Source organism: Geotrypetes seraphini, chromosome 11 (assembly GCF_902459505.1).
Source record: "Geotrypetes seraphini chromosome 11, aGeoSer1.1, whole genome shotgun sequence".
Taxonomy (NCBI): Eukaryota; Metazoa; Chordata; class Amphibia; order Gymnophiona; family Dermophiidae; genus Geotrypetes; species Geotrypetes seraphini.
Window position 1 is genome coordinate 131,609,504 of NC_047094.1, and position 20,846 is coordinate 131,630,349.

Genomic DNA, 20,846 nt, shown 5'->3' on the forward strand with positions numbered 1-20,846 from the left:
TGCGCTAGTGGTTTTTAGAACGTAAGTGCTCTGATGCTCAAAGGAATTCTACGAGCACTGGAGCATTTACTGCGCCAGCACACACTATAAAAAAACTCTAGCGCATCTTAATAATTAAGGGGCCGTTAATTAGTTACTGATGGAGGTCCAAGTGGCCCCTTTGAACATCCCACCCCTGTCAATCCCCAAAAGTTCATGATGACCCAGGTGGCCCTCTACCTCATGACCCTCTTTAAAAATTCCCTAGTGGCCCAAGTAGCGCTGTTTCACCTCCCATTCCCTTTACGCCCCTCCCCAACCCACCCAAATTCTTGGTGGAGTAGCGAACCAAACGTCTTGGCCCCCTTCTACCTTCCACCCCATACACCACACCAAAGAATCCAAGGTGGACAGGTAGCCCCTGAACCTAGGTTCCCTCTAAGCCAGTGGTCTCAAACTCGCGGCCCACCAGGTATTTTCAGGCCCTAGGTACGTTTATCTTAATCACAAAAATACAATAAAAGTTTCTTGATCATATGTCTCTTTAGCTATACATTACAATATTATTATTAAGACTTAGCCAAAAGGAAAGATTTATAAACTATACAGAATTTTACCTCATGCAAAATTGTCATTTCTTTCGTACCTCCAAATCCAAAATGTGGCCCTGCAAAGGCTTTGAGTTGGAGACCACTGGCTTAACTGTAACCATGACATCCTGTTTGTCTTTGGGAAGCAGAGCTGAGATTGTGATGTCATAATGCCTCATTCCACCAATGAGAGCCAACCTCACCAGTGATGTCACAATGGCTTGATTGTCCTGTTCTCCCCTCTGCCCTCCAACCCAGCCAGCAGATTAACCGTTCCCCTTAACTCAGTGGTCTCAAACTCTTTAATAAGACATGAACTCTTTTTTTCTGAGGCCCTCTAAGTACCTCCAAATCCCAAAATGTGGCCCTGCAAAGGGTTGGAGTTTGAGACCACTCCTCTAAGCGGAGCACATGAGCAATTGCTGTAGGAGTTTCACTCACACAAATATTTACAAATCTGGACAAATTGTTGGGTTTTAGAACTTATTGCTCGCATGAGAAAAATTTGCATGGTACCTGGCCAATCCTGAACCTGCTCAAAAAAGTTCCCTTGGACCTCCACCCCAAATTCCCTGATGACCCAAGTGGCTGTTGTACCTCAAGAAACCCAAGTTACCCACTTTAGAGAATGACACGGGAACAAATTTTCCCCCGTCCCCCGCAGGAACTCAATTTCCTTGTCCCATCCCCGCAAGTTTTGTCACTGTTCCTATTCCTGCCCCATTCCTGTAAGCTCTGCCTTAACCGCACAAGCCTTAAAAACACATGATTTTAAAGTGTTTGAGGCTTGTGCAGATGAGGACGGAGCTTAGACATTGGTGGAATGAGGCATTGTGACATCACAATCGGAGCTCTAGAATGTTGCTACTTAGGATTTTAAAGTGTTTGAGGCTTGTGCAGATGAGGACGGAGCTTGTAGGAATGGGACAAAGGCAGGAAAAGAACTCGCTGGGACAGGAAAATGAGTTCCTTTGGGAATGGGGAAAAATTTGTCCGTGTCATTCTCTACTTGGATGAACAGTATAGAAAATTGAATGAATAAATAAATAAATACTGTTCTCCCTCCGTATTCACTGTGATAGGGGATTAACAGACCCGTGAATACAGAAAAACCGCAAATAATTTTTTCATATGTTATTCGCTATTTTCTATTAAAAACCATTGTGAATATGGTGAAACCACAAATAACACGGTGGGAGACCTGGCCTGTTCCTGAAGGAGAGGCAAAACAAGGTGAAGAAAGTGCTGGAATTAGCGATTTCTCTATGCAAACTGACGTAATTTGGGGGAAGGAGCCAGCAAGCTAAAAACCGTGAATAATTGAAACCATGAGTACGGAGGGAGAAGTGTAGTGTGAAAAGTTTCCGTCTCTGGTAACCAGAGCTGCTATTGTGACATCATAATGCCTCATTCCACCAATAAGAGCCAACCTCATCAGTGATGTCACAATGGCTTCATTGTCCTATACTTGGCTCACTTTTGCTACATTTTGATTTCTAGTGTGGCACAGTGGTTAAAGCTACAGCCTCAGCACCCCGAGGTTGTGGATTCAAGTCCACGCTGCTTTTTGTGACCCTGGGCAAGTCACTTAATCCCCCCATTGCCCCAGGTTAATTAGATAGATTGAGTCCACCGGGACAGACAGGAAAAATGCCTGAACTCCCCTGGGAGAACGGTATAGAAAACTGAATAAATAAATAGTGTGAAAAGTTTTGGCCTCTGATAACCAGAGCTGGTATTGTGACATCATAATGCCTCATTCCACCAATAAGAGCCAACCTCATCAGTGATGTCACAATGGCTTCATTGTCCTATACTTGGCTCACTTTTGCTACGTTTTGATTTCTAGAGTGGCGCAGTGGTTAAAGCTACAGCCTCCGCACCCTGAGGTTGTGGGTTCAAACCCACACTGCTCCTTGTGACCCTGGGCAAGTCACTTAATCCCCCCATTGCCCCAGGCACATTAGATAGATGGTGTTGCAGTGTAGAGAATGGCATGGGGACAAATGTGTCCCCTTCCCCGCAGGTTTTGTCCCTTAAGCTCTTCCTGAACTGCACAAGCCTGGGTGTTTAAAGTTTGTGGGATCTGGGGGCAGGGCTAGATTTTTGACTCTCCCCCCCTTGGTGTATTATGGGGACTCCGAGCCTTGATTTTCAACGGCCTACAAATCCCCCCCCCCCCCCCGAAACCCAGGAGCTCGGCCTCTCCGCTCCCTTAGTCAGCAAAGCGCCCCTCTCGGCCACCGTCTCTCAAGATGGCGGCGGCGTCGCCTGACCCCGCCCGAGCCGTGCGTCACGACGTTCGGGGTCAGGCGCCGCCATCTTGAAAAATGGTGGTGAGGCGGGAGGAGGCCGGGACCAGTCCGTGCTCTGCCCGGCTCGGACCAGGTAGGATTCAGGTCCCGGGGCGGGGGTCCGGCCAACGGCCGGGGAGCGCTCGAGGCCGCGGATCCGGAGGGGGCGCGAGACGGGGTTGGGGGGCGCGAGGTGCGGAGGAGGAGTCAGACGGCGGGGAGGGCTCGAGATTCGGGAGTGGGAGGGGTCTGACGGGCGCGAGACTACGGGGGAGGAGGGGGGGAGAAACCTGTGGTCCGGGAGGTGTCAATGGGCCGCGAGACTGCGGGGAGGGCTCGAGATTCGGGAGTGGGAGGAGTCAGAGGGGCGCGAGAGTGTGTTTGGGGGCTGGGGGAGGAGCCGTGGTCCGCGAGGCAGCCTGGTCAAGTGATAAGACTTTAGGCGGCTTAAGTGCAGAGCAGGTGGCACTTAAGACCTTGTCTAGACCAGGGGTTCCCAACCCTGTCCTGGAGGAACACCAGGCCAATTGGGTTTTCAGGCTAGCCCTAATGAATATGCATGAAGCAAATTTGCATGCCTATCACTTCCATCATATGCAAATCTCTCTCATGCATATTCATTAGGGCTAGCCTGAAAACCCGATTGGCCTGGTGTTCCTCCAGGACAGGGTTGGGAATCGCTGGTCTAGACCAGGGGTCTCAAAGTCCCTCCTCGAGGGCCGCAATCCAGTCGGGTTTTCAGGATTTCCCCAATGAATATGCATGAGATCTATTTGCATGCACTGCTTTCATTGTATGCTAATAGATCTCATGCATATTCATGGAGGAAATCCTGAAAACCCGACTGGATTGCGGCCCTCAAGGAGGGACTTTGAGACTCCTGGTCTAGACCGATTTGGTTTACTTTATAACATTTTATTGAAGAAATACATCATAATATCATACAGTAAAATAATCATTACATTTAAATTTACCATATTAACTTCTAATAAATGTTTACCATTCCTTCAAAATTAATTTTTCAAATTACCTCTTACATCTCTCAATATATTCCCTCAATTTCCAACCCCCCTTATCCTCTACCTCCCCCCCCCCCATAGTAGTTGGTTTAAAATGTCTTGGCCTGGCCGCCCAGAACTGTAGCCACCTGATGAAAAGGGGCCACCCAGGAGAAGGAGTTTGGTAGGATGCCACAGGGACGTTTGCCCCCCACCAGCCCAGGCCTCATTTAGGATCTTATAGCAAAAAATTTTTTCTTAAAGTATAAAAAGAGACCCCATTCTGTACAGCTGCTACTAATTTATAACATTTTACTGAAGGCATCAAATAAATATACAATAATATGATACAAAGAGATATTCATAGAAACATAGAAAAAGCGGCAGAAAAGGGCTATAGCCCACCAAGTCTGCCCATTCCAAGTATCCCCCCCCCTGAATTTACTCCCTTAAAGATCCCACGTGAGTATCCCATTTTTTCTTAAAATCCGTCACGCTGCTGGCCTTTATCACCTGGAGTGTCTGTTCCAATGATCCACCACTCTTTCGGTGAAGAAGTACTTCCTGGGGTCGCCATAAAACTTCCCTCCCCTGATTTTCAGCGAATGCCCTCTGGTGGTCGAGGGTCCCATGAGCCAGAAGATATCATCTTCTGACTCGATGCGTCCCGTGATGTACTTATACGTTTCAATCATATCTCCCCGTTCTCTTCTTTCCTCAAGTGAGTACAGCCACAATTTCTTTAGTCTTTCTTCATACGTGAGATCCTTGAGCCCCAAGACCATCCTGGTGGCCGTTCGCTGAACCGACTCGATCCTCAGCACGTCCTTTCGGTAGTGTGGGCTCCAAAACTGAACACTGTACTCTAAGTGAGGCTTATTCAGTACAATTAAATTATTTGTATACATATTTTATCATTCCTCCAAAATATATTTATATATACCTAATCTATTTTTTCCTATATCCCCCCTTAACCCCTTCCCTTTCCCCATTACCCTTCTCCCCCTTCATTCTATTTATTTCATTTATAATAATTACTTTAGATTTTTTAATATTATTATATTATAATAAATGAATTAAACAAATACATTTCAAGTAATTTAACATATATTAAAATAATCATTCCTATTTCCCCCCTACCCTAGAATGAAAGGTGACATGAAATACCAAATCATAAATTGAGCCTTCCATTTTGACCTGGTATTGGCGCAAAGATTCCGTTGCCTACGGGCTGATATCAGGTGGGAAGATAATTGGATTGTAGTGCATGAACTAGAAAATAAGTGCTCGTTTTACAAAGGTGCATTAGCATTTTTAACGCGCGCTAGCCAAAAATCTACCGCCTGCTCAAAAGGAGGCGGTAGCGGCTAGCGCGTGATATTCCGCGCCTTAAGGCCCTAGCATGCCTTTGTAAAAGGAGCCCTAAGTGTCTATTAAATGTTAGACATGTTCCTTCATACCAGCAACCAGGGATGAATTGGTTGCAGTAACAGCTTGAGCAGCTGTGCATTATAGATGGTAGAATTCTCATCAACACTTGTTACCACATCAAAAGCAAACAAGACGTAAATGATGTCATTTAACAGCAGTTCATTTAAATCCAAAAGCAGCTTCTGCAGTTTTTTTTAAAATCATTGAATTCAGTTGTTCATTGTCTAAGATGTGTTAAATGTTTACGTATTGATACTAGTCTCGAGTTTTTAGAGAATGCCACGGGAATAAAGTTTGTCCTTGTACCCGCAGGCTCTGGCCCTGTCCCCATCCTGCGGTTGTCCTGATCGCCTTTTCTGTTTTCTTTGTGTATCTGCCTTAATAAGGTAGAATCTCCTGTTGCTTTGAACCCTAGCTATACCACAGGGCTTCCTATATTGACCTCACTTTCTTTGTCCTTCAAACTAAAGCAATCTGATTGCAATTGCACCAGCTCTTTACAAGTAAATGAAACTGTTCCTCTGTGGCTAAACTTTAAAAGTTTCACTAAAGTACTAGTTTAAAAAAAAAAAAAGGAAATTATCAGTCCATATTTTAAAACCAATTAGATCAGTTCCCATCCTCCCCACCAACAACTTATCTGCTTCCAGCTCATTCCTAAAGAGATTAGTGTTTTAAGTTTGAGGAGAGTAACCTAATAGTTAGATTAGCAGACTGAGAACTAGGGGCTTCCCCATTCAAATTCTCCATTTCCACCGGCAGCCCAAGTCGCCTGACCTGCTACTTGCCTTGAGTACAGAGCTTAGATTGTAACAGCTATTTTAGGGCACGAGCATGAATTTGGAAAGATTAGAAATCATGCCTGATAGCAGATTACCCTGTGTTGATCACTCACAATCCCATGCAGGCTGAATTCATACTGGTATGTCAAGCATGAGAACAGAAACGAATTCAGAAAGATTTTCAAATGTACAGTACTCTATTTCTTTCCAAATCTCACAAACGCATTAAAAGCATAGGGCTATAAAGCAAGAAGACCTTGTTAGGATGAGATCAGAGGCAGAAACATAGACTAATACCTTTTTACCTGTTTTTTGTCTGCCATTTTGTGGCTATGTCTGAGGAGTTACTGTAGTTTGCAGCCACAACAAGGTGTGAATGAAAGTTAAATCTGGCCGGTAGTGTGAACACTTACCAGAGAGAGGATGAGAGTATTATGTGTGTGTTGTTTTAATTTTTCCATGTCATCTATGATTGTTTGTATTTTGTAAACCACTTAGGATTAAACGGATTAGCATTTTTTATAAATAAATAAATATATTTGTCTACATAATGGTAAAATCTGGTCTCGTCAAAAGCTGGAATTAAAGATTATATGCAGCCAAAATGGATTTAACATGGTTCATCCTGCAAGTTTGAAGCAGTTGTTCTAGAATAGATTCTAGCCTTGATAACTGAGAGGGGCTCCTGTTAACCATTATATCTTTTATTCCTGGTCTGTTTGGTATTGTTCTCATAATCTTGAGTATCTCATTATATTTATTTTTTCTCTCTCTCTTTCTTTAAGGCGTGTGTTAAAATTGCCAGAAGAATATTGGATCATGGTTAGTCTGAAATGGTGATCAACTGCTAAACATCTAAGAAGTGAAAACATTCAGTTTCATTTGGGACTTTTACATAGATTTGCTGTTAACCTTTTTATCTCAGAAAGAATGTACTGCCTTCAGTGGCTACTGCCTGTGCTTCTGATCCCCAAGCCCCTAAATCCAGCGTTATGGTTCAGTCACTCCATGTTCATGGGGTTCTACTTGTTGAGTTTTTTGCTGGAAAAAAAGCCCTGTACGATCTGTGCCTTGGTATTTCTGGCAGCTTTGTTCCTCATCTGCTACAGCTGCTGGGGGAACTGCTTCCTGTACCACTGCAGCGACTCGCACCTGCCTGATTCTGCCCATGATCCTAGCATAGTTGGGACCTAGTAAGCCCTCTCCAGAATTTGCCTGTTCATTTTTATGCTTTTGCAAGCCTGGTATAGAAGACCTACACGGTATTTGGATGATAAGTACCTATTATTGAAGATGTTCATGGACAGTGATGACAAATTCTGGCTTGTACTTTCTCCTCCAGCCTTAGCCCATGAAATATCACCCGTGGGCTGGTTCTCTTCCATTTGGGTTGCTGATGACTTGCAGTTTGAAGCAGCTTTACCGGCAGAGATGTTTTCTACCATTTCTTCAGGAACAGAGGTCGGACTTTGTGTTGTGGAGGACACCGTGCAATGCGGTCCGTCTTGACTGTGGCATCTATTGCTCTTATACCAGAATATGCATCCGAGAACAAATAACCTAAATAAAGGGCCGGTGCTGTATCCCAGACCGGCCTGTTTTCGTGGCTGCTGAAATAATTGCTTAACTTGCATGGAATGAATTTGGGTCGTTCTCCAGCTTGTGCAGTATTAGCCGAGATGGAAAGTTGCATGCATCTGCAGTTTTTTGCCTTCTTACGTCCAACATGTTTGAATATATCGGACCCTCAAATATAAATATGTCAAACTTACATCCCATCCTATGAGTTTGCTAATAGCAACAACAACAACAAAAATACCAACACAAACTGACTATATTAAACTGACACTACTTTTGCCAGTAGGTTTTATTTTTATTTTTTTTTGTGGGTGTCAAACATCCTTCTTGTTTGACGCACACAACTTTCAAGCATTTGGCCTCCCAGAATCTAAGGCATGCTGTACACCATGTTTTTTGTTTAATTTTTTTTGCTATACTTTCTTGGCTCATCCTATTTAAACTGAGGTCTGGCCTTAATTTGAGCAGTAAAGTTTTTGTTATATATGAAGTGTTTTAGAACTCCGTGTTCTTGGCCTTTCTGTGGCCAGCCAATGATAAAATAATGTGTTTTTTAAGAGCAGGAATGTCACCACTTAAATTGTCACCCATATAGGGGACAGTGGAGTGGTGTTGCATATGGTTAAGTAAACATGAAACAGCTTCCTTGCCAAAATTAAACTAGGCATGCTAGGGAATACATGGAAAACTTGCTGCTTTGTAGTTAAGAATGAATGGCTTGTGTTTTTTTTAAATTCCCTACTCTTAAGATGAGAAATTGTTGAGTAGACTGTCTTCTGCTCAAGTTTGCCTGACTTTGAAAATCACAGGCTTAGAAAAACTTCAGGTTAATTGTTGCTGCTTCTACATTTTCCTTGTTTCCTGGTACTCAAGCATCAGTGGCAGAGAAGAATAAATGTGGTTTAGAAATGTAAGTGAATAGAACCAGTAATTGAGTTACTGTGCATTTATTTGGGATGACTGCTTAGAGCATCTTATTTTGGCAATTGTTCAGTGCACAGCTGTTCAAGACCTGTTTAATAAAGCTTTATAAACTTTGAATTCAATAATGGAGTCTAGCAAGCAGTGGTCAGTATTGCTAAAGGAGCCTGGGAGTCTTCCAATGTTTTACATTCAGCCCTGCCACCTTTCTGATTACAGTAGACTCTCGATTATCTGATATAAATGGGACCGGCCCATTATGGATAATTGAAATGTTAGATAACACAGAACACATTGAAATTGCATAGAAAATATGTATTTCAAGTATTGCAGTAAAAGCAGGGTCTCGGTAGCAAGCAAAGCCAATCATTTCTAAGTACTGCAGTGAAAGTAGGGACATGGTAACAATGCCAAAAAAGTAGGTGCTTCCCTTTCACTGAATTAGACATCAGGAAAGTGGAAAAAAGCCTCAACGATATCACTGGGGGGGGGGAGGTTGTATATGCAAGAGAGTTGGATAAGTGAGTCTCTGCTGCACTTTGTTTTTAAAGTGCACCTTGGAAAATCTGAGGGACAGCTGTTTGAATTTATTCTGAATTAATAATGCTAAAGTCCAAAGGATTAGCTAGATTTTTTTTTCAGCACCTCATAAAAATAATGTGCTATCTGAATTAGTAACTTAGCACAAAATGAGCAGAAAGAAACACCTTAATCAGATCCCTGGGCTAAACTACAGATAGAACCACAACGCGTTGACAATAAATATACTGCCTAGGTGGAGGAAAAGATCTCAGATACACCACATTAGGAATATATATCGTTCTCCCAATTGCTTTTTAGTGGTGATGGGTCTCTTTCATTGATCTAAAAACCTCCATCCTAACCTACGTGCTAGTCTTTTTTTTAATTACATTTTTATAGCAATTTTATATAATTTTTAAATGTGTTTTTTTTAAAGTTATTAAATATATTAATCTTCAACTTTTATCAATGACGCAACTGAATAAACAGACGTGTGTACGCCTCACTTATTAAGCAGGGACTGCTCAAAAGACCCAACTGGTGTGCTTGTAACAGATTTACGGCAATGTCCCTTGAATAAATAAAAAAGCCAGCCACTTCTTATGTTTTGAGGCTACAGATAGCGGCTGCCCGAACACAATGTCCAACAGGGACCTGTTTTGCCACACAATACAGGCTTCCTCAGGAATTAATTTTGGGTACACATGTTCAGATGTCTGAACCTTTTGCACCCCAGTAGACACTATGGAAACCTCTGTGGTTTACTCTTCCCTACCCCACCCTAAGGCTGAAGAGTGGGCATGGGGGATGTCATCAACTTTCTCCAGGTCTAAACTGGGCAGGTGCAAAAATTAATAGGGATATATTTTTGTTATAGAAGCACAATTTTTGAGACACCCCGAAGCCCTACCCTCTTTAAATCTCTGCAAACCAGGGGTTGCCCACGTGCAGATATCAGCTTTCTAAAATGATTTGCCTGGGTATGCAATCTGACTTGTTTAATATATGCTTTTCAAGTTGTGATAAGTTGTTATTTCTAAAAGTTTCTTGGCAACATGAACCCCCCCCCCACACACACACACACACACTTTCTAGAACACTGCCTTTCATATTGGTAAATGTACCCTTATGTGCATACATGGCACTATTGTGTCTTTAATCATGCTAAAATGGCCTGCTCCTGGATTCTATAAATTGTGCCCAAGATGCATATGCAAATCGAGCTCCTTAACTATCAAGAATTGAATGCTAGTAACCAATTATTAAAGTTGATGGGCAATTGTTAAAATTTGCATGCTATTCTATGCTACAAATCCTGAGTGGAGTAGAACGGATACAAGTGGATCAATTTTTCACTGTCAAAAATTACAAAGACCAGGGGACACTCAATGACGTTACAGGGAAATACTTGTAAAACCAATAGGAGGCAATATTTTTTCACTCAGAGAATAGTTAAGCTCTGGAATGCATTGCTAGAGGTTGTGGTAAGAGCATAGTTGGTTTTAAGAAGGGCAATGATTAAGGGGGGGTTCACAAGGGAGGGGTATGAATGTGTCATAGGCAGGGCTGCCTTTTACATGGGCTACTTACAGAATACTGCAATTTTCACGTACATCGGCCACAGACTTGGTGTAAAAATGTGTACATCCTACATCTAGTATTCTCTAGAATACATATATAAATGTTATTGGGCTTTCTAGTGCACGGTTATCAAATCACCTTCAGCGTGCTTTACTTATGTCCATTGTGGCATTTTCCTCTTCATTTATTCGTGATCGACTTTTGGATAGATGAGATGAAGCCAGCAGTCAGACAATTTGCCCAAGTTACTCTGAGCATTTATACAGCTTACATTGGTCTGAAGCTATCCGCACTCACTCCTGCCCCTAGCGGCTTCATATGCTAAAATAATTGATATTGCCTCTAGTGGTAGTCTCGTGGTACTATTGCTAGAGTATAGCCTTCCACGAGTCTACTGCTAGAACTCGGGGTGGCCATTGTGCACGCAGAGCTTCTAAGGGCAGGAAAAAAGGAGGCTCAGGGGAGATATGATAGAGACCTTCAGGATCATGAGGGGCATAGAGAGGGTGGATAGGGACAGATTCTTCAGGCTGAAGGGGACAACAGGTACGAGGGGGCATTCGGAGAAACTGAAGGGAGATAGGTTCAAAACAAATGCAAGGAAGTTTTTTTTCACCCAAAGGGTCGTGGACACTTGGAATGCGCTACTGGAGGAAGTGATCAGGCAGAGTACGGTACAGGGATTCAAACAGGGATTGGATGGATTCCTGAGGGATAAAGGGATCGTGGGATACTGAGAGAGGTGCTGGGATGTAATACAAGTATAGAAAGCTAACCAGGTAATAAGTATGGAAACCCAACCAAGTCGTGAATGTGCAAGACCGGAGGGTTAGGACTTCGATGGGAAGATAGGGCTCAATGGGAAACCAAGGGGGCCCTTTCTGGTGATTCAGACAGGTCGTGACCTGTTTGGGCTGCCGCGGGAGCGGACTGCTGGGCAGGATGGACCTATGGTCTGACCCGGTGGAGGCACTGCTTATGTTCTTATGATTGCTTCTGCCCAGGATACCCCTATCTCCCCTGCCCCAAAACCATGATAAAACAACCACAAACAATTCAAAATACAGCGCTAAGACTTAGCTATTCACTGAGGAAACACGACCACATCACGGTGGCATACCTCAACTCACACTGGCTCCCAATACAAGCAAGAGTACAATTCAAATTCTACTGCCTACTATTTAAAACCATAAATGGAGACAGCCCAGCCTACCTGAACAACCGCCTAATCCAAACTACCTCAACCAGACATAGGAGAACCCACAAACCGTTCACGCATTCCCCAATCAGAGGCGTCAAACGAAAAAAACTGTATGATGGCCTTCTAGCCACACAAGGATTCATCCCAATTTGCTGAAACAACTCACTCTACTCTGGAAATGGCCAGATAACTTCTTTTGTAATCCGCCTTGAACCGCAAGGTAATGGCGGAATAGAAATCACTAATGTAATGTAACGTAATACCCCTGCTGGACTACCAGGAATGGAACTAGACCCTGAGGGGGAGGAGGAAGGATTCAGGCAGGGGAAGTCTGTTCACAGGATGGTACAATAGAAGGAACACATCCAATAACTTTGGCTGTTACCTGGAATCTAGGTAGGTGCCAGCTGATATTTAGGACTGTTACCAACTAGTGCTGGCACCCACATAGGCATTCCACAGGAGGAGCTGGTAGCTGATTCTGGCCCACTTTATAAATGAGTAGTTAGTGTCAGTATTCAGTGGCATTATTGGGAGTTGGCCTGCAATGTGTGATTTAAAGATGCAGAAGTTTCTCTTGCCTGGCTAGATCGCTTTGAATATTGACCCAAAAGTATATAACAAAATAATCCAAAAGGAAGGGAAAAAGCCCACGAACAAACTAGGTAAACCAAAGAAGGAGTGGGGAAGGGACTGAACACATTAACTTTAAGGAACAAATACAATTTTATTATAAATAAAAATAGCATAAAAATCATATCATATATGTAAAACCAAGTCTTGTAAAAAGTCCAAGTCTTGTGAATTTTATGGACCCAGCACGGTCCATGTTTCGGCTTCTGCGGAGAAGCCTTCCTCAGGGGTCGGCCCAGTAGATGGCGCTCATTGACTCTTAAAGGCTGGTAAAGCTGGATTGAAAAAGGCATGTAAACCACCAAAGACGCCGTGGGGCAAATCAAGGCTGTCACTATTAATTAGGAGCTGGAAGCAGTAATAATATTTCATTTGTGACATGATCTGCTGTTATCAGCCCAAACTTCCCAGAGCCTATTTGCAAGACGATGAGGCAAGAACGGAAAATTCCCCTAAACTTTGTGCTTATGATAATACTTCTCTTTCCTTGCAGGCAGCATACAGTTTCATATTTCATTTAGCACACTACAGGCAGTCCCCGAGTTACAGACGTCTGACTTAAGTACAACTTACTTAAGAACGCGGTTGCGGTGTCATTTGATTTCACTGAGCAGTATTTCTAGTGGCATAGATTCCTACATGTCTCCAGCAGATACAGGAATGACGCATGGCCACATTAAGAACAGTGTGTGGTTGTGCATGCTGTACCTTAGAGGGAACACTGGGGCCAGTTGGCCCTTTTGTCAGCTAGGAGCAGAATCTTAAAACCTACAAGTTCTGAGTTACATACAAATCTGACTTAAGAACAGCTTTAAAAACGTAACTCGTTCTTAACCCGGGCTGCCTGTGCTGCAAATAATGCTGTTCACATTGGTTCCTGTATATGTCCATCAGATGGCACAGAGTCGCAACCGATACGCAATGATAGGGTGTGAAAGGTACTCTAGGTGCCATTGTTTTCTTGTGGATTGCATCAACGACGGGGCGTCCTTTATGGTTCTAGATTCTGAGTATCACAGAGCCAGGGCATTTGAAAGCAAGCGACTTTAGAAACTGATCTCTTTATTGGCCATCAAAAATATATTACTGTTAGCTCTGCAGGCCAAGCCCCCACGTTAAAAAACAGGAAGTTGCCATAGGTGGTTCCTCTAGTTGTGGATATTGGAGAAATAATAGAGAGAGCAAAAACAAGCAGTCTAGGTCTCTGACACGTTACTCAAGGTCTCATCTGGAAAACAAAAATAGTAATTAGTTAACTAGTGTTGTGGGAAAACTAACTCAGCACTTTAGCTCCTCCCCAAGAATTGGAAATTGAGACTTAGGTATATAAGTGAGTCCGCATCTATCCTGTATTCCATGACCTGTGAAGACAGACTTGTACTTATGACTCTCAAGCAGTGAGAGGCACAATGAAGGTGGGAAGGCAGAAAATGAACCTGCGTCTGTGTTAAAATTACCAACCGTCAGCTGGCACACCTTGTCCAAATGATGTCTGTTTTTAATCAGTAAATGCTGTCATCGCTGTGACACCCTCTGTTTTCAGTATTTAGAGGATTTAGGTCAAGTTATTAAAAGTTTATGTATAAGCAATGGTTTGGAATCATTTGGTTTGGTGTGGCTGCCACACCGCCCCCACTTCTGTTGCACAGGGATCCAGTTTTGATTCTAGGCTGGACTTGGGTTGCAGGGAGCTGGTTATTTTAGAAGCAGCCAACTCTGGCCATCATCGTATTATGTGGTTTTTGAACAGTTTAATGCTTATAATGTACTGGACGCTGACAGGTAGCAAAGATAATGCCATGATCACGCTAAGACAGTGGTCTCAAACTCGTGGCCCGGGGGCCACATGCGGCCCGCCAGGTACTATTTCGAGGCCCTCGGTATGTTTATCGTAATCACAAAAGTAAAATAAAACCGTTTCTCGATCGTATGTCTCTCTAGCTATAAATGACAATATTATTATTAAGACTTAGCCAAAAGGAAAGATTTATAAACTATAAAGAGTTTTTACCTCATGCAAAATTGTCATTTCTTTAATAAGACATTAATTATTTTTCTGAGGCCCTCCAAGTACCTACAAATCCCAAAATGTGGCCCTGCAAAGGGTTTGAGTTTGAGACCACTGCTCTAAGACAACTGAACAGAGGCAGAATTTTACCATCTTCTAAGGTCTAGGGGACTTGGTGTAGCATTCATTCTAGTTGACCCACTCAGCACCTTACACACCACGGATTGATAAATCAACATTACTAATGTGCATGACCAAGAAGGTAGGCATGTGTTAAGGTGGGTTTGCATATCCCATTTCAAAATTTGTGACCAGCTTGCACATTTTTGAAAACCACATTTGCTCCCACATGTTCATCCTTTCTATCTTTTAAAAATTTTTAGGCCCGCACCAATCCCATTTGTTTTAATCTTTATGTTTCTTTTCTCAACAAATTGTAGTTCTCCCTCTTTTCCTCACGTTTTACTTCCCTTTCCAAGTCAAGTTTGTCTGGGTTATGTTTATTACTCGTTCGTTCCCCATTTATATTATTTTTAATGTACACACTTTGAATTTTATGATTAGCGGTCAATCAAATTTTTTCAGTCGAATCTCAGTTATCCGGTACCTGCTTAGACAAGAACCCCCCCCCCTTCCCCAAAGCACCAGCTCAGCATGCAGTCCTGAACTATAAAGCTCCCCTCGCTCAAGCTCTGAAGCAACAGAAGCAGGTGGCGGTCCTGAGCCATGAAATCCCTACTGCAGGCCTCTCTACCTCTCGCAGCTCCTTGGGGAAAAAATCCTTTTTCCCTTGGGCAGGCTGTGGGTTGGGGCTCCCCTTCCCTGGGGAACTTCTTCCTCTGCGTCTGGGAACTAGCCTTCCTTCCAACCGGCTCTTTCCTTCCCTTTGGCCTGTGAGGAAACCAACCTCTCCTATACCCTGGCCGATATTCCAAAGGAAAACTTTTATACTCCTGATGCAGATCTAATGGCCAAAATAGCATTTGTGTTGAGTTGTCCGTTGACTTTGTAATACATTTGTTTGGCCTCCACTGACTTTTTGAGGTCTCGTTGCCTTTTGGTCTTTTGTCTCCTCCTCCGCCGTGGTGTTGCTTGTACTTTGTGGTGCGGAGGTCTTTGTCTTCCGTTTTTTTGCCCCAAGTTGGGTGCTATTTATAGAATAGCTCTGGGAACATGCCCAATTTTGGGCACAAGGATTTAAACCAACTGAAACCTGGCGTAATTCCTCACGCCTAAGATGCATCTGTAGTGAATGCCCATTCCCCCTTTTCAACTGCATAGGGCCTTACAAAATGCACGTGCAAATTCAAAACTGCTGCCAATTAGCTGTAATAATTGATAACACCCAGGGCTTATTACCCAATTGAATACACAATTTTGAGCACCATTTATAGAATTTGTGGGATGGGACAGACTAGGGACCTGAAAGTTAATCGAGAGGGGGCATAAGCTGAAAGTGTACCTCAGGCACCTAATACCCTTGTACCAGGCCAGGTTGTCCATCAAGCAAAGTTCCATATATAAATTACAAGAGGGTAGGTAGAGCTATCTGTCAAGTTAAAAGCCAAAAAGTTTTTTTTGTTTTTTTTTAAAAAAGGGGGGGGAGGCTTAAAAAGCCCCAAAATTCACCCTTTAAAGAAAGCAACAGAAAAAAACTTAAATTATTTGTTTTAATTATTGCTACAGCATATGCATTAGTCATACAAAGCAGCAGAACCAGTGTTTCTGTACCGTCCATCTTCCTGCTCTAAGAAAAAAACCCCATAAGGTTATGTATATGCAAACCATTATACAGTTGTATCTACAAACAGAACAAAAAACTTTCTTTCCACTGCTCCCTAAACATATTACATTTTAATGAAAAGCAGAGCACAGTTTTTCTCCAAGTGTGTATATATGTATACACACACAATTTATTAGCCAAGTAGAGAGGCAGTGACAGCCTCATATCTGCATAGGATTATGTCCCTGGCCTATTCATATAGTTTACAAAAGCCCAAGTAACAAACCGCATCCAAGTGCATAGTCTTCTGTCTTGGAATATGTTATCCATACAAGAGGCTAAGTTACTTAGAGGCTCATTTTGAAAGCACTTAAGACCAAGAGCAGTGGTTCTTAGCCCTTTCGAGCATACCCAGCTAGTCAGTTTTTGAGAGTATCGATAATAAATATGCATGTGATTAAAGACACTGTATGCAAATCTCTCGTGTAAAAACCAGAATGTCTGGTTGTGTCCTTAGGGACTGGGCAGAGAACCCCCGGACTTGAGGGAAGAAAAAAAAAAATAACCACAAGACCTCGTTAAATTGACATGGATTTAAAAAAAATCTTTGTCCTAATTTTCATTTCAAAGAGTGCCTATATCAGCGCCAATAAAAATGCCTAAGCGCTATTCTATAAACAGCATCTAAAGCTAGGCAGGGTTAATAGAAAAGCTCTTACGCCAGGAAGCCACACCTAATTCTAGGTGTGACCGTTTGCCTTAATAAAACGACCCCATAGTGCAAAAACCTCACACTTACAGTAAGGCCCAAACGCCCCTTATTCTGTAATTACGTGTCTAACTGTGAGGAAAGCCCCCGGTCCACCCACGACCCTCCCATTTCCACGCCTCCTTTTTGGCGCTGCAGGTAAATTTTAGGTGCAGATCCTGTACCTAAGTGTGCACGCATTTTAAACGAAAACTGACTTATAATTGCAGGTTAACCCTTTCAGGACCATAAGGATCGTAGGCCAATTTTTGTGGTTTTGACGACATTTTTATGGTAAGAAGGGCTTGCAGATGGCAAAAAAGTGATTTTTTTTGTGAAATATCATTATTTTTATTTAAAAAATCACACTTCTGGCTTATGGACAGTGTGGCAAGTGAATCTTCTCGTCAATCTAGCAACGACGCTAATGAATGAATGTCGGAACCAGTTTGTTTACATAAAGGCAGTATCCTATGGAATCCGTACATATCAAATTTAGAACTGTAGACTATCCCAATCAAAATTGATAGGATTTTAAAGTTATGGGACAAATATGTCCCTTGGTCCTGAAAGGGCTACGAAGCTATTTATCAGCACTGGTTGGCTCTTTACTTAAGCTGTGTGCCCAAATTTGCACCTGCAACTCAAAGCACTATTTATAGAATTTGTGGGGGTGTGCATAGAAGTGTACACTGCACTAATAACTAGTTTCCCTTTGGAAATGAGCAAATGTGGAACAGGCAATTTAAAAATGTACTAACATCCCTTATGCTTGCTGTTCGCAGCAAAATGCCATGCTCTTATATGAAAATACCATCTAATACAGGGGTCTCAAAGTCCTTCCTTGAGGGCCGCAATCCAGTCGGGTTTTCAGGATTTCCCCAATGAATAGGCATGAGATCTATTTGCTTGCATTGCTTTCAATACATATTCATTGGGGAAATCCTGAAAACCCGACTGGATTGCGGCCCTCAAGGAGGGATTTTGAGATCCATGATCTAATACTTGTGGCTCTAGGCTTAGGGCTACCAGATGTCCGGGGGTCGAGGCGGCTTTTCGAAACCCGGCACTTTGTCCAGGTTTTGAAAAGCTTCCCATCAAAATCGTGTCGAAAAGGGGCATCCTCGCATGCCCGGTGACATCATTGCGTCGCGTGGATGCCGTCTGGGGGTGGGGCTGGGGAGTCAGAACGGGGGGGGGGGGAGGAGAGGGGGGGAGGCTGTGGCCACAGGTCTGGATTTTCCTTCAGGAAAATCTGGTAACCCTATCTAGGCCATATTTGAGGGAGCACCTTGAAACCTGCTTTTCTCCCATAGGCTTAGCATAAATAAAATTTTGAACTCAAATATGATACAAGTGCAGACGTCAAACGTTTATGAAGAAAAATTATTAGTCATGTCCGTTTTAAGTGGTATGGCTAAAGATGGACCATTTGTTTTGTTCTTTTTCAGGAGCTGGGGGACAGGGTGCAACATTGGGTAGCTAGCGATTTTACATCAGAGCATCTTCAGACTGTATACCCCCAGTAAACACACTCAACCACCTCTGAGAAAAGCCTTTAACGAGACGTGCCACTTTCACTACAATGAGAATAGCCCTGGCAGAATCAGAGAGAGACCTTCAATTTTTTTTTTTTTTTTAATCCATGCATCTAGCAATGCACGGCAATACTTTGTTCTGTGAAAAATGAAACCTAGTTATAAATGACAGCAATACAAGGGTAGAGAGCTTATTAGGAAAGGTTCTGTACGCTTAGTTAACACACAGCGACTGTGGATCATGAATACCGTTTCCCCTCATGACATCCGGCAGTCAACGAGAACGATGCCATGAGGGAAACTTTGTCATTGCTGTAACAGTAAAACATGAAGAAAAGGTTATTTCTGTTGCTTTCTGGTTTGCACCCACACAGAAAGCAAAATGACTCATTTTAGAGATGGCTAACGACTCAAAACATTCTCTCAATGTATTTCTGACCTTCAAGTCTTCATTTACCTAACTGATATATTCTAGGCAGGGGTCAATTTTTGTCCAGATCATCCTAGTCTAGCTTTCTGCGCTCTGTGAATCATCATAAAGCTTTTCCCACCGGGGAATAAAAACAGACAGGTAAATATTCAGACTCGGCAAAGTTATGCCTGAACATCCAGCGTCGGCCAGTATCGGCACCAATTTCCACGTAACGAACTGGATAACTTAAGAGAATCTTTTTGTCGTCCCAAGTTATCCAGATGTCTTCTCTGAATATTGTGCCAATCTGCAGATAAATCTAGGCTCTGCCCTCTTCCCCCCCGCCCGCCCTCTCACCCGCCACCATGGAATAAGTTAAAAATGCCAAATCATAAGACAGGAAAGTTTTGGAAGGGATTTTCAATGGCATAATGTGAATAAGGCTGCTGAACATTGGTGCAAGGCCTGATCAGAAGGACTTATCCATCTAGCACGGGCTTGTAAAACCCATGGCCCACGTGACAGAATCTAGCCCAGCGAGTGCTCTTTCTAGCCCTCCAAAGCATGGTAATTCCTTTGATGCTTAGAGTGGGATTCCTGTTTTCCTTCCATGACTCAGCTCTCTATACGCTTGAGCCACGTGGTTGGTTGGGGTTGGTCTTGAAGTTTCAATTCTCAAGAGACTTGAAATATCGAGACCAACCCGAACATCCAGCGTCATGCGGATCAAGCTTGCAGAAAGCTGTGCGGCAGCTAAAGGCAGATGAGGGGAAAGAGACCCGGGCCCTGATGCTCAAAAGCTTTCCGCGCCAGTAAGACTCGTTAAATCAGCCTTACTGACACGGAACCTTTGCCGCTGATGCTCAAAAGGGTTCTTGGGGGCTGCGATTGATCCTCATTGCAGCTACCGAGAACCCTATGCAAATGCATTACATATTTAAATTAGCTCTCCTTGTGATGCACAAAAGGGAACGCCCCTCCTTTTATGGGGCAAAATATTCCGGCAGCTCTGGACCTGCCCGTAGCTGTTCTGCGTGTGTTGTGTGAGGGTATGCCCCGCGCCTAAGCGCGAGACACATGCACCCAAAACGCACGCACAACGGCTTTGCACATTTTTTTAACCCTCCCAAACTGTTTCTCCCCTGCCCGCGATCAGCTAAGCATCTCTGTGCCGGCTCAGCTAATTGTGGGCCGGGGAGAAGAGGCTTTTTTCTCTGGTTTTCTTTTGCAGTGGGCAAGATAGGGACGGAGAAGGGAGAAGAGCTGTGCCTACTTTTGCTCTTCCGAGCAGGCACTAGGCACAGTCCCCCTTTTACCCAGAATGCTCCACTCAAATAGCACGCATAACCCTGTAAATGAAAATCGCTCCAATGTGGTAATTATTACCGTGCTATTGGAGCATTGTGCATCCTACCCTAGGTGAAGACTGGGGGGTACATGAAAGAAAGAGAAAACGAGAAAGACTATATGAAGGTTGGGAGGGGGTACAGAGGGAAAGAGAGAGACCGGGTGAAGGCCTGGAGTGGGAAAATGAACGGTTGTATTTTGCATCTATTTGAGAAAACGTGACAAAATAATGGTGCCTGTGTTTTGACCCTCCCAAAAATATAAAATGTGGCCCCCGAGAGAAAAGGGTTTGACAAGCTTGACCTAGCAGTTGCTGCTAACTGGACCTGTACATGCACCAGATGGAGAAGCTGCAGAGTCTGGGTGGGGGAGTTTTTTCCCCCCAAATAATATCTAACAACCAGGTTTGTTTCAGTGATAGGAATTTTTTTTTTTTAAATTCTGTTTGCTATAACCTGGTTCGTGGTTGCTGACAAATTCACTTTTATACTTTTGACACACACGCACACACACAAAAAAAGATCTGAAAAGGCGCAATTCCACCGCTTTGTGGCATGTCA

General features: G+C 43.2%; 1 protein-coding gene across 2 annotated transcripts; it reads left to right on the top strand.

Moving 5' to 3' along the window:
• The first annotated feature begins 2,827 nt into the window (after window positions 1-2,827).
• BLCAP (BLCAP apoptosis inducing factor) lies at window positions 2,828-8,703 on the top strand. Of its 2 annotated transcripts, XM_033914980.1 has the most exons (3): window positions 2,900-2,957; window positions 5,007-5,102; window positions 6,860-8,703. In XM_033914980.1, the coding sequence occupies exon 3, from the start codon at window positions 7,005-7,007 to the stop codon at window positions 7,266-7,268; it is 264 nt and encodes an 87-aa protein (XP_033770871.1). In that variant the 5' UTR covers window positions 2,900-2,957; window positions 5,007-5,102; window positions 6,860-7,004; the 3' UTR covers window positions 7,269-8,703. The 2 variants fall into 2 exon arrangements, with proteins under 2 accessions (XP_033770870.1, XP_033770871.1); XM_033914979.1 differs by lacking the exon at window positions 5,007-5,102 and having other exon boundaries at window positions 2,828-2,957.
• The last annotated feature ends 12,143 nt before the right edge of the window (window positions 8,704-20,846 follow it).

Bases quoted from the DNA above. Each gene is read 5' to 3' on its own strand.
- BLCAP (XM_033914979.1), top strand. From the start codon at position 7,005: ATGTACTGCCTTCAGTGGCTACTGCCTGTGCTTCTGATCCCCAAGCCC.